This window comes from Erithacus rubecula (assembly GCF_903797595.1).
Source record: "Erithacus rubecula genome assembly, chromosome: 15".
Taxonomy (NCBI): Eukaryota; Metazoa; Chordata; class Aves; order Passeriformes; family Muscicapidae; genus Erithacus; species Erithacus rubecula.
Genome location: NC_136667.1, coordinates 15,929,175 through 15,942,335, shown reverse-complemented (window position 1 = coordinate 15,942,335; position 13,161 = coordinate 15,929,175). Strand labels below are relative to the sequence as shown.

At 49.9% G+C, this 13,161-nt stretch overlaps 1 protein-coding gene across 2 annotated transcripts in view; it reads left to right on the top strand.

Moving 5' to 3' along the window:
- The window catches only part of LOC306808327 (gamma-aminobutyric acid receptor subunit alpha-3-like), a gene marked incomplete at its 5' end in the record, with an annotated part of 56,802 nt that overhangs the window by 19,754 nt on the left and 23,887 nt on the right, over positions 1-13,161 (top strand). Inside the window, one exon of one of the 2 annotated variants that reach the window (XM_079318788.1) lies at positions 10,025-10,092. In XM_079318788.1, the coding sequence (XP_079174914.1) occupies positions 10,025-10,092 (68 nt within the window). The remainder of the gene's footprint in view (positions 1-10,024; positions 10,093-13,161) is intronic. The other variant, XM_079318789.1, reaches the window with a different exon arrangement.

Below are 13,161 nucleotides of genomic sequence, written 5' to 3'. Positions count from 1 at the left end.
TTACTGGCACTGATCTGAAGATTTTGTTACTCCTCTCAAAGCAAAGTGGTGATTTCTGCTCAAGAAAGAGCTGCTGAGAGTGAGTTAACAAAAGGCTCAGTGTTTTTTTAGGAAAGGGAGTGGAGCAAAAATCTGCCAGGACCAGTCTGCCTGAGGAAGAAGCTTCAGAGGCACACAAGGTTCATGTAGGTTATGGATGAGCCTGTTGGTTTTCCCAGCTGGCTTGTTCATGTGTGGAGGAACACAGCAATGCTTTGTTTTGGTGCCTCATCTCTCCTGTGTCGGCAACCTCAGGCACAGCACTGAGGCACTGAGCCCTCTGCAGTCTTTCCCTGAGGGTTCTGCTCACCAAGATCCTTTGACATGGTCAGCAAGAACACTATCACTGATCCCCAAAGGGAGAATTAACTGAATAAGGTTATCAAGGCAGGACACAGGTGGTTTGTAGGTAACATGGAGTGGGTTGCCCAATGCTGAGGTAGCAGACTGGCATTTTTGCCCTCACATTACTGCTCCTGCAGCAGAATTCTCCTGGCTTTGGTTTCCTTAGGGCACAGCTGGGTGTACCAGCTGGCACCACGGCATTGCCTGACAGCTCTTCCCCTGTCCACAGGGACCAGCAGGGATTCCCTTTCCCAAGCTAAGCTGGCTTAGCCATCAAAGCCAGGCTTTAATCCTGAGGATGTTAAATTATGCATGCTAATTTATATTCACACGTTTTCCCATTGTATTTATAATATATAACAAACATGTTGATGTAGCATCTCCCTTCCATTACCACAGGGTCTCAGAGCTCTGCAGAACCTCTAAAAGCATGCTCATACATACATATTCCTCCTCTGTCTTCCTGGCATCTGAGGGTGTCCTGAGTCCTTAAAATAGTAACGACAGTAGCTTTGTTCATTCTGTCGTAGTTCTGTCTGTGGCAAAAATAGCACAGCTAATTTGTAGGCTCTGTTTGTAGTCTGTATGTGTGAGAATGAGGGGTGTGTATAAAGCGTCCATGGCTGCACACCCTCTAGCAGTCACTGCCTCTGATTCTTTCTTCTGTCCCTGCTGGACTGGATGTTTATCAATAACACATCCTGAGTCTAACCCCTGGAAGTGCATCTTAATGTGGTGATGAGAATATGTGCACGTGGATAAATGGGAGGCAAACTGAATTAAATCACATTCTGTGGAGCCTTGTGGTAGGTTTTTAGCCAGGGTTTCTAATGGTGTGAGGCTTATCACACCCATCTTGCTGCCTTTTGTCTTCCATAAGCTTTAGAGCCTGCTGGCTGATCTGAGCAAAGCCTGAGAGAAAAGGTAGGTATCTCTGAGATTTGGAGTCCCTCCAAGATTTGTGGAAATATGAAACTGAGTGTAAAAAGACCCAAAGCAAAGAGAGGTAACTAGGTGGGATCAACTGGTGTTAGGCATCAGAAAAACAGGGAGGAAAAGCTGATCTGTGGGAAGCAGGGTTGGCTCCTCTGCTGGCAAAGCAGCATCTCTCCTAGGCTGCTCTGCTGGATAGAGCTGTAACCTGCACCCCACACTCTTGACAAGTGTGAGAAAATGCCTTTCACCAGCATGGGGGGGGTGTGAAATCCCTGTAGCACCTTCTACAGAAGCACCTGGATTTACTCAGTGTGCCAGGTATGCCTGGAGTGCCCCTACCCAGTGTGTGTTGAGACAAAGGGGCAGTGCAGTGAGGTCAGAGCTGACCACTGGGCTACCTGTGCTGTTAGCCCCATGGAAATGCTGGGGAGGGAGTGCAGTTACTCACCCAAAAGGGACCAGCAGATGCCCCCTGTGCCCCTCAGCTCTGTGCTGAGGAACAAAGTGTGTCTGAGTGCTCTGCTTTAAGCAATAGTTGTGCCTTCATCCAAACTCTGATGGTTATGGAGTTGTGTAGGTGTAGAAAGAGCTCAGACCTGGGTCAGAGCCACCAGCACATGTACAGCACATTTGCAGACTCCTGAGGGATTTCACTTCCAAAAACCCAGCTGATCTTCCCTGTGCAACTCAAGGAGTTTGTGCCCAGGAATCAGACATCTATCTATGCCTGAGAGTGTGCCATAAATCCCAGACAAGCCATGCTCAAGTGCTAACTGGGTCACTTCATGGTCCTGCAGCTCCTTCCTGCAGAGGACATTGGCTGCAGCCATGTGAGAACTCTGCATCTGCAGCATGTGGTGTGAGACAGGGAATAAATCTATTCCCTGCCTCAGCTCCCCGTGGCCCTGCTAAGAAAGGGAGCCAGGGCAGGCTGTCTTTTTGAGGCTTTGACAGGCATCATCTCACTTCATCTGTGCTGAAGAATTGAGCACATGTAATTGCAGACCATGCTGATCTCTCTCATCACGTGTGAGCGGCTTCGTTGTTGGCTGTCTCTTGAGACAGCCCCTGAAATTCTTTTGAACTCCTCATTCTCCCTGAAATATCCAGGTTGAGGGGAGAAAGGAAAGAAGCACAGCTGGAAGTGACACCACATGCATAGCTGTGTTTACAGATTGGATGATTTCTCTCTAGTCTGGCTTGAGGACACACAATTGTAGACACTGATGTGCCATCACACCAGAGAGAAGGTAGTAATTAATCACCATGGCTCACAGAGCAGCAACTTGGGAACTGGCTGTACAGCAAATGCTGGCAGTGCCAGGGGATTGGAGCAGCAGCAGTGGGTGAGAAAACGCCTCAGCACCCCAGGATTGGGGAAACAGGCTTGATGCTTTCCCTGCAAACAGCAAATAGCCTTGTTCCCCATCTAAATGTGATGTCCTTTTGATCATAACCCTGCAGAAGTCACTGGAAGCATAAGTGAGGGTGTCAGAGCTGTTACACAGACCCAGTTACTCTGGAATCAAGCAAATATCTGGGCAGAACTGCGTGAGACAAATCGTTGGTGACATGGCAGAGCTAGATAAGGATCCAACCCAAAGGTCTTGTTGGCAATCCCCTGCAGGCTCTTACTCACCCCTGCTTTTGCTGAGATAAGACATTTGTTTCAGACATTTATATTGTTTCTTTCCTTACTATGTGGTTTATTCTGCAGAGTACAGATTTCCCAGTGCTCAGTCCTTGGCTGACCTCACTTTGCAGTAGATGAGCATCCTGTCATCTTTAACCACACTGTCCCAGGTCACCAGGCTTCATCCATGGACCCTGCTCATCCTCATCTCTGTGCTCCCTAGAGAGAGGCAGGTGTCATCAGAGGTGGTGAGGACTGGGTGGGCAGAACTACCTGTGGCATTTCCTGTGTGGTCTTGGCTGTGTCATGATGCTTCTGCCCAAGTGAATTTTCCTGGAGATGTGTGGGTGTTTCAGGTAGTTCAGGGAATTAGAGCTATGTTGCTGTTAGCTCTGTCTGGCCTCTGAAGGGCTGGGCCACCTGCCAGCCCCCTGGTGACACTCCTGGCCCTGCTGGCTGCCATTTGGCACTGACAGGACTAAGACATCCTGTGTATGTTCTTGCTGCTCCTTCTCAGGAGTAGAACTCTGCTATCCACTTTTGGGAAAGGAGCCCAGGCTGAGCGGCCAGACAGGAATGAATGTTTGTGATAGGAGACTTGGCTTTCACTTCTGAGCAACTTATTTTATATTCAAGGTTGCTGGAGTTCTGCAACAGCCAAGCAATGTCTGAAAAGATGTATTTTTACTTTGGGACTGGGAGTTTGAAGAGGTTGCTCCTGACCTCTGTCTGAGATCCCCAAGCCATACCCAGCTGAGGAGAGAGAAGGGCTTGTGCTGAGACCTGCCTGCATCTCTGCTCTCCAGCTCTGTTCTCCCTTTCCCAGAGGCTGGAGGAAATGCCAGGAGATTCTCATGGCTGTTTGCCACCTCTGTTCCCCAAACTTTCCCTCCTGACCCCAGCAGAGCCTCTGCTCCCAGGATACCAGGTGTGGAAGCGCTTCAGGGCATGTTTGTGGTCCTGACTTTAGCAATAGCTCACGCAGCTTTGTGGCCTTTTGTGTGGCAGGAGCTCTGCCAATGTCCTTGGAGTCAGCTTTATCCCCTGGCTGGGCTGGACAAGCCCAGGAGGCATCAACAGCACTGCAGTGATGTTCACTGAAATGTTTCCTTCTCTGCTGCTATTTCTGAGCTTCCTCAGGAAAAAAAAAAAAAAAAAAAAAAAAAAAAAAAAAAAAAAAGTTGCAAGAAAAGCAGCTCTGATATATGTGGGGGAGTCTTACTGCTCCCACAGCAGGAGAGCAGCAGTGAAGGCCATGCCAGGGCTCTCTGGTGTGTGCTTGGTGATGTAGATGTCTCCATTTCTGCAGCTTTAGGCTGTGGAGAGAGTTCACCCTCTCCTCTTGGGCACCTACCACTCTGCTTGTATCTCCCTGTCCTCTCCCAGCACTGGCCTGGCATTCCCAAGTGCCAGGTCACATAAAAGGTGCCACATGCCACCCAGAGATGTCCCTCCATTCTTCAGTGCCTCCCATCCTGCAAGAAGACTCCATTCAGCTCCCAATGTCCAAAACAAGGCAGCACCACAGGTTAAAAAGCCACCTGAAAAACCACAGGTAGGGACTGGGAAAGGAAGCCCTGGTGTGATGGGGCTGAAGTTGTCAGAGGGAGAGGAGGGTCCCAAGGGTGGAGTTTCTGGATGGGGCTGTAGTGACACCTCTGAAGGAAAGGGCAGCCCCAGGCTGTGGTTCAGCTCAGCTCCAGTGAGCTCATGGAGCTTGTAGCGAAGGTCATGGAAACCTCTTTTGTTCCAGAGGCTAAAAGTGGAAGGAAAATTGAATTCCCCCAGTGGGAGGCTGAGAAGGTGAAGAATGAAACACACAAAGAACTTCTGTGTGCAGCTGCAAAAATTACCTTCTGTTGTTTATTAATTACTGTGGCAAAGAGCTGGGGGAAGGTATGAGGTGCAAGTTGGTAGCACCAGCTGACTTCTTGTGTTTCCCTTCCCAGAGATGCTGAGTTGGCTGGAAGACACCACCCTGGTGTTTTTGGGTGTCACCCTGGTGTCACTTTGGGTTGTGTGATGTAGAAGAGAGCGATGCTGCATCCCCTCTCTTCATAGTGCCACTGCACTCAGCACAGGCTGGGAATCCTTCCTGAGGGGATTTGTGCGTCTGAGGGGACACTGAATAAGGGGACTTCAGAAATTCTTGAGCTGAGGATAAATGGGGTTGTCTAGGAGGGTGTAAGGGGCATTATCAGCTTGTTACTGCCCTTCTTAGGTTGTGACCACAGCTGGAGATGGGATATGGGAGCCCAGAGCAGAAACATCTCCCTCCAGGAGCTGACTTGGAGTGGATTGAGGGTTTGTACCTCTGGGTGCAGAAAATCCCGAACCCTTCTCAGCCACACCACCCCGCACAGAAACATCAGTACAGTCGGGTTTGTCACCCCCGAGCTCCCCTGGGTCCCCGCACAGCCCTGGAGCTGCGTGCAGGAGCTCCCCATCCCCCGGCTCATCCCGTTCCTCCGCGCCGGGGCTGTGCATCCTCCCTGACGTCAGCGCAGCATCCCGGAATCCCCTGCACGGAGCCGCAGTCGCTTTCCCCTGCTTTGCACAGCACGCATCACTCGGGAGCCCTCAGCGCCCGGCTGCAGGCACATACATCATCCAGCCTGGCTGCGGGCACATCATCCTGCTGCGGGCACACCATCTCAGCTGCGGGCACATCCCGGCTGCGGGCACATCCCGGCTGCGGGCACACCATCCCGGCTGCGGGCACACCATCCTGCTGCGGGCACACCATCCCGGCTGCGGGCACATCATCCTGCTGCGGGCACATCATCCTACTGCGGGCATATCATCCCATCTGTGGGCATATCACCCCGGGTGCGGGTACATCCCGCTGCGGGCACATCCCGCTGTGGGCACATCCCGGCTGTGGGCACATCCTGGCTGTGGGCACATCCCGCTGCGGGCACATCCCGCTGTGGGCACATCCTGGCTGTGGGCACATCCCGCTGCGGGCACATCCTGGCTGTGGGCACATCCCGCTGTGGGCACATCCCACTGTGGGCACATCCCACTGTGGGCACATCCCACCGTGGGCACATCCCGGCTGCGGGCACATCCCGCTGTGGGCACATCCCGCTGCGGGCACATCACTCCGGGAGCCCCCGCTCAGCGCTGCCCCGACCCCCCGCTGCTGGCACACCGTCGGCCAGGCCGGGCTGTCACGGTGTGAATCCTGAATAAGCAGCGCTCGATGTGTGCAGGGGGAGGTTTAACACGAGCCCCCTGTGCCCCCCGCCCGGGATCACTCTGCAGCCGGGGAGGCGGAATTCGTGTTCAGCTCTGCCGCTGCTCCCGGTGCTTCCAAGGAGCGAGTAAAAATAGCACTCCGTCATTTTGTAAATAATAGCTATCTCCTCCCGGGCCCAGGGAGCCACGAGCACTCAAAACGGTGAATTGAAGGAGAAAGGGGGGGTCCCCTTTGGGCCGGGGGCTGGAGGATGGGGAGCACAGGGGAAATGGGAAACCCGAAGCATCTCAGCGACAGCTGCTGCTGGTTTACACCTTGTGCACAGCCAGGGAAGTGCCAGACCCTGCTGGTGCGGGGCTGCGGGGGCTGGGTCTGTCCCTTCTCTCCTCCCAGGGCTGCCGGAGGGATTGTGATGCACACGAGCAACCAGATCTGGGGCAGCACATTCCTGGAGGAGAGGGGTAGCTCTACAAAAGCAGGCAGGTGTAGGAAGTGCCATGGTAACACCGTGGGAAGGGTGGTTTTGTTTGCCATTTGCATTGCAGATCTGCCCAGCTGTGGGGGATTTCTACAGCTCGGAGCAAGGCAGCATGGCCTGGCAGGCAGAGAGCAGCTCTGTACCCCAGGGGGAAGGGGCAGCCCTGACCGACCTGCAGCACCTTGTTCTGCCCTCACACTTGCTCCAAATTGTTCCCAGAAACATGGTTGTGCTGAAGCTTGGGAATAAGCTGAGCCTATAAATAAGCAGAGCCCCAAAACAAGAGAACTGACCTCAAACAAATGACTTGGGAATATGGCATGCCACTTGGATCTCTAAATTCAGTTCAAATACTGAACCTGAAAATCTCTTGCTCTTCCAGTTTCTTGTTGGTGCCAGGCTCTTTTTTTGCTTTCCTGGTGCTGCAGCTCAGCAGGGTGGCTGGAAGGGGCTTGGGCAGCCCACCAAGGGCTCTGTTGGGCAGTGCTTTGCCAGTGTTGTGCCAATCTTTAGGGCAGCCAGACCTGGGCTCTGGTCCTTTCTCTGTCCAACTTCCTACCTGAACCCAGTCCTTGCACTTTTATTTCCCTGGTTATAAACAGGACTGGCAGCATCCACCTGCCAACCCAGCAGCCTTGAAGGCTCAACTTATGCTGATAAAAGAATTGAATTACAGGGAAGGATGCTACTAGGAAATGGAAGTGCCATTTTGTGTTCTGCAGCAGTTCTAGGGAAAGTGCCTACCCCCCTATATAGTCCTTAATTGTTAAATCTTTATGGAGAGAGAACTGGGTAAGCCAAGCTACAGAGTGAGTGCATCTATGGCTTGAGCAGGAAATAAGAATTTCCCTGCCATGTCTCTCAGCAGAGGCAGGAGATGCTTTTCTCTCAGCTTTCTCTTGCAAAAGCAGATGCAGTTTCATCTCATTCAGGCTCTGGGTGGATCGGTGTGAGGGTAAGGGAGGGGAGGCTGCTGGGGCAGCTCCTGATTTCTCTGCAGATGGAGGTCTCACAGTCACAGAGCTGGGAGCAGTGCAGATGCTCTTGGGCTGTGGGATCACAAAGGGAGTGAATCTCTGAGGCTGGAGCTTGCTCTATTCTGCTGGTGTTTTACTTATCTCTGGATTTCCCAGCTCTGCTGAAATCCCTGCCTGCGTAGCAATGATTTAATTTCAGAAATCCCTCCGGATCCCAGCCAAATCCTGCCCTTAGGAGCACATATTAACAGGGAGGGTTCAGTCTGGCTTTTGCTATGAGAGTTGCAGGAAGCTCATTTTTCTCAGTGCTGAGGGACATCACTGAGTCAGCACTGAAGCCCCAGCTTGTCCCTTCACTGAGTGCTCCATGGCCTTGCCAGGGGGTGAATCTGGAGTCTGGAAATGGGGGATCCTCTTCAGACATGGGTTGTAATTAGTTATTAATATTAATAAGTTATGAATAGATTATTTACGTTTCCTAACGCCATTATTTTTTATTGGATTTGCCAGAAGGTCAGGAAGGGGTCTCTGGAGCTCTGTGACAGCCAGGTTACAGCATGATGAGGACATAAAGGCTCATTTAAAGATTACAGGATCATATCAAAAGGTGTCCAAAACTAATTCTGCCTTTTTGTCTTCTCCTGACTTCCTGAATCCCTTCCCCTGTGCTTGGACCCAGCAGATCACACTGGAAAGCACAGACCCTCCTGTGACCCCCTGTCCCCCTGCTGCAGGGAACAGCTCATCCTGCACCTCCCAGGGACTGCTTTCCCTGGCCATGGGTGGCCACAGCTCCTGATCTGCTGTCCATGGCTGCAAAATGAATGCTGGGGAGGGGCAGGAAGGGGAGGGGAGGGAGAGTTTTGTGTTTTCTCCAAGACATAATGAGCTTTCTCTCACAGCATGGGGTAGCAGAAAGAGCCTCGCATCACTAAATGTTCTCTGCTGTGTGCCTCATCTGGGGACTCATTTGCAGGGAGACTGAGAATACCCAGAGTGTTTCAGCCTTACAGGAGGGGCTCATTTTGTTTAGACTTCTGGGTGTTTCACAAACTGTACCGCATACATATTTCTCTTTAACCTTCTTTTTATCGCATCAAGACAAGATCAGGGGTTACTTATATAGCACAATAATATCAGCCACTGGCTGCATCAAAAGCTTCCCAGCCATAATAACTAAAGACATGTATACGTATATTTTAGCCATTAAGGAGAAAACCCTGCCAGAATGCATTATCTTATTTTGGGATGTGAAACTTTGAAGCACAAACCTAAGCTTCATAGTATTGCAAAATAACTCTCAGGGGACAGAAGGATTTCCATAACTAAATTAAACAATGGGCCATCCAGGCCACTTGCAAGGCTGCAGCAATGGCCAAAATTGGGTACTGTGCATAAAACATGAACTCTGCTTTGCAGCTTTAAATTGGTTCTTTCATTAGGAGAGCAGCTCTGAGCCAGCTAATGTCACACAACAGCAAGATCTATCCCTAAAGTGGGGAGGATTTATGGGAACTGAGTGCTGAACTCAAGGCAGCTCATCCATCATGTTTTGAGCACAACCCAGTGGGCAGAGCACAGGACTGTAAATCTGGGAAATCACTGTGCCTTGATTTCCCTGCAAAGTGGGGTGACAGCAGAGGTGTCAATTAGGAAACACTCCAAAATCCAATGAAGTCAGGAAGGAGAGCTGTGTGTGCTGGGGGCTGTGTTCAGCACTCCAGGTTATCTGAAGGCATGTGGTTAAAGCTGGCCCTGGTTTCAGCAGCTGGGCAGGCAGTGAGGCTCTGTGGCTTTGCAGGGGCACTGGAGGTGCTGCTCAGCATCCTTGAGGGAATCTCAGCCCGGGATGCAGGGGCAGCACGTGATGTGGGAGAGCAGCAGCTTTGTGAGAGTGAGGCACTTAGGAGAACAGCAAGAACCATGGCAGTAAAAGGCAATCAGAATATTGATTCTTTTTACATACAGATAAGCCTGGAGCTGTAACAAACCCAGGGTTCCCTAAAACTGCTGGAACATTGCTAGGCTGTTTATGTGGCTGCCAGACACAAAAGGATTTCGGCTTAAAAAGGAATTTCAAAGCATCAGGGTTTACCTCTGCATTGAAAACATGTGGATCTGTACAGGGTATGGATCATGCAGCCACACAGATTCTGTAAATATTTTTGTCTGGCCGTGTGGGACAGATTTGTCCTCAGTGTAAGCGTGGGAAGCAGCAGAGCTGCACTGGAGATGAATGTGCCCAATTACAAGTGATAAAATCAGCTGTTGTTTGGGGCACAGAGCACGGTGCTGAGGGTTCAGCAGAGCAGGAATAAACACCATATAACAAACCTCAAACCCTTGCCTGCACAAGGAAATGCAGCTCTCTAATTGCTTTTTCTTTGTTCCCTTTTATTTTCTTTTTGTCCCAGACAGTGTAACTGAAGTCAAGACAGACATTTACGTGACGAGTTTCGGCCCTGTCTCGGACACAGACATGGTAGGTCATCTCACAGGGAGGGTGGCTTCTCCTCAGCTGCTGTGGATGTGTCCCACCCTCATCCCAGGACAATGTGGGCAAAAGTGGGATTTTCCTAAGAGCTGGTATCTCAGTTGCAAGGGTAGGCAGGAATTGTTTCCCAAGTGTGCTTGAGCTTTTGCAAACCAGTTGATAACTGGAGGAATGAAGGTGCTCCTTGGGAAGAGGGGAGGATGCCAGAATCTGGTCTGGCTTGGTGGCAGTGTCAGAGAGAATGATTCACCATCAAACCATCCTTAGTGCCCCAATTGGAAGAGAGGCAAAAGACAAAAACAGAAAAAGCATGGACTGATTGCACTATTTGGACATGTTCAGGGAAAATTATTAATGAAAAGGCCTGAGGTCTGAATTTAGGCTTGTATTCCCACAACAGTTTGTCTTCTAATTAAAACAGGACTGTGGATCATAATTAATAGTGAGGTTTCTCAACAGCATTTCTTGCAGCTCGTATTCCACATGCACCCAGAGAAGGGTTGGCTGTGGGTGGCTGCTCAAGAGTTCCAGGATTCCACAGACAAGACAGCTGTGCATTCAGGACTGAGTCCCTGGTGCATGTCCAGCCCCAGAGCTGAGCTGGTGCTGGCACAGCCCAGGCCAGTGGTAGGCAGTCCATGCCAGGGAGGGAGCCCTTTTTTGGGGAGGGAGCAGCCTGTCACTGGCTAGGCCAGGCTGGAACAGTCTCCTATGGCTCTCACAGCCCCTCCAGAGCAGCAAGGGTTGAATTTGCTGGGCTGGTATGGCCTGAACATCTCTTCAGCTGTCCCACAGCCATCCTGTGCTGGCAAGCAGAGTAGCTGGGGGAGAATAAAATCTCTGTGATTCATGGAGTTGCTCACTCCATCACTCAAACCCATGTTGCTTTGGGAAGACCACTCCCTCCAGGGCAAGGAGTTAAGTTGATGTCAGTGTAATCAAGATTATGAACCTCATCTGAGTTCTCCCTCTCTCTCTTCTGCTTTCCTACCACAGCAGAGACCCATAATATATTCAGCAATCGTAGCCCTTGGGGAGTATCTGATAATTACTTCCAAGGTGGAGCATATTTGATTAAGGGAGTGTGTATAATGAACTGTGAAGAAAAAAAATATGAGGTATTGAAAAGAGGAAGGTATTCTCTGCAATGTGATTTGACAAAATGAATTTAAAATTAGGAAGACAGTTAAGGAATAATAAATTATTTCCCCTCCGCGTGCCTTCGTTCCGTGTATTTTACAAATGCATGGCAAATTTAGCAGTTTAGCTCTGCTGCTAAAAGAGAGGGAGAGAAACCCCATCTCCTCTAGCAAGGGGAGAGCCTGCTCTGGGGCTTCCTTTCATCTTGGGAGCAGGGAATTCCCTCCTTCCCTGCATCTCTCTGGTGCTGCTCCCACCCCTCCTACTGCCCTGGAAGCAGCTCCTGGTGCATCCAGCACCTGGAATTACAGTGATGGGAGAGGGGCAGAGCAGCTGCTTACAAAGCATGGATGAGGAGGATGTGGAGACCTTTCCAAAGAGCTCCTAATCTCTCTTTTGGTTTGGAGAGCAGAGCCTGATCAGACCTGATGCACGCCCCAGTCTTCGGGACTGAGCTCTTGCAACTTTGCCTCAGTCCCAGGGGAATTTTACAAAGGAAAACAAAAATTGAAGGGGATTTTTTTGTTTCATGGATGGACTCTGAGGACAGAGTGTCTTGATGTTTTCAGTCACTTCTGTAGGCAGAGAAGAGGATAACACAGAACTAAGTGTGCTGCTTGGAAAGGGTGAGTTGGGAATAATGTTTTTATGGAAAGAAACACAGAAAAGAGTGGAAGATTCTGAACATGATTTCTCTTTTCTTCAGGAACGATTCCTAAGCATTAAAGAAGATAAGCAGGATCTTGGAAGTCATTAAAAATGTTTTGCTTCTTTGTCTGGCACTTTTTAAATAGGAACAAGGAATGAGAGAGCTCGTCTCCCAATAAGGACTTTTCCCAAACCTCCTGGGACTGCACACAGGATCATTTCTTTGGGTTTATCCCAAGAAATAATGAATTAGAGATCACTTCCATGAAAGGGCAAAATACCTTGTACAGAGCCCATGAGAATGCAGAATTTCTCTTTCCTTCCCCAGCCAAAATCCAGACGATTCATATTTGAGCAGGGGTGTCTCCATGGCCAGGGAGCAGGGATGGATTTATTAACTGAGATGCTGCCATTCAGCTGCCATCTGCTGCAAAACCTGTAGGAATTTCTCTATCCTATAGGAAAGTGATGCACAGCAGTTTTTAAGAGCTGCTGAGAAGTGCTGCAGGAAAGAAATCACTCACAATGATAAGTTTAGTTGGTCCTGCAGCCTCCAGGAATGCATAAATAAAGACCACGAGTCTGCAGCAGCAGGGAGAAAAGCAGAACAGTTGGGACAGACAGGTTTTCCAAAGACCTCTCTGTCTCTAAAAGTGATTTCTGAATCTGCATTCACTGAGTGAGGAGCTGGCCTTGGCTACAGGGTTTCAAAGAGGTGATTTCTAACTGCCCCAGCTGGAATATGGCCTAGGAAATGGGTCTCTGCACTGGCAGAAAGAAGAAGGAAAAAAAAAAAAAAAAAAAAAGAAAGAAAGAGAAGACAAAAGAAAGTCACAGGATCTTGTAATGCCTGTGAAGTCTTCGATTCATGATTTTCTAAAGGTGGCCTGGGGAACAAAATAACATTAAGACAATGTCATGCAAGTCAAGTTTATTTCTTTCTTTCTTTTTTTCATTATGAGCAGGGATATAATTATCAGCATCCTGGCCAGATTCCATCTCTAGGATCTTTATTTTTGCCTCCTAAAATACTTGTGTAGCTGCACATAATGGCCTTCCTCCCCTGAAACATCTGGATAGAGGTGGTGCAGCAGGGCTACCCCACTTGTGGCCACTGTAGGCTGTGCTGCAGCTTCTCTGCAGTGCTCAGAACCACTGACAGCACATTTTCACATCATAGGTAAGTCATTATCCAAAATGTGCTGAATCCCATCTAGCCTGCACTGCTGTTAATCTCTGCTTCTTCTTGCACCACACTTTGTGCCACCC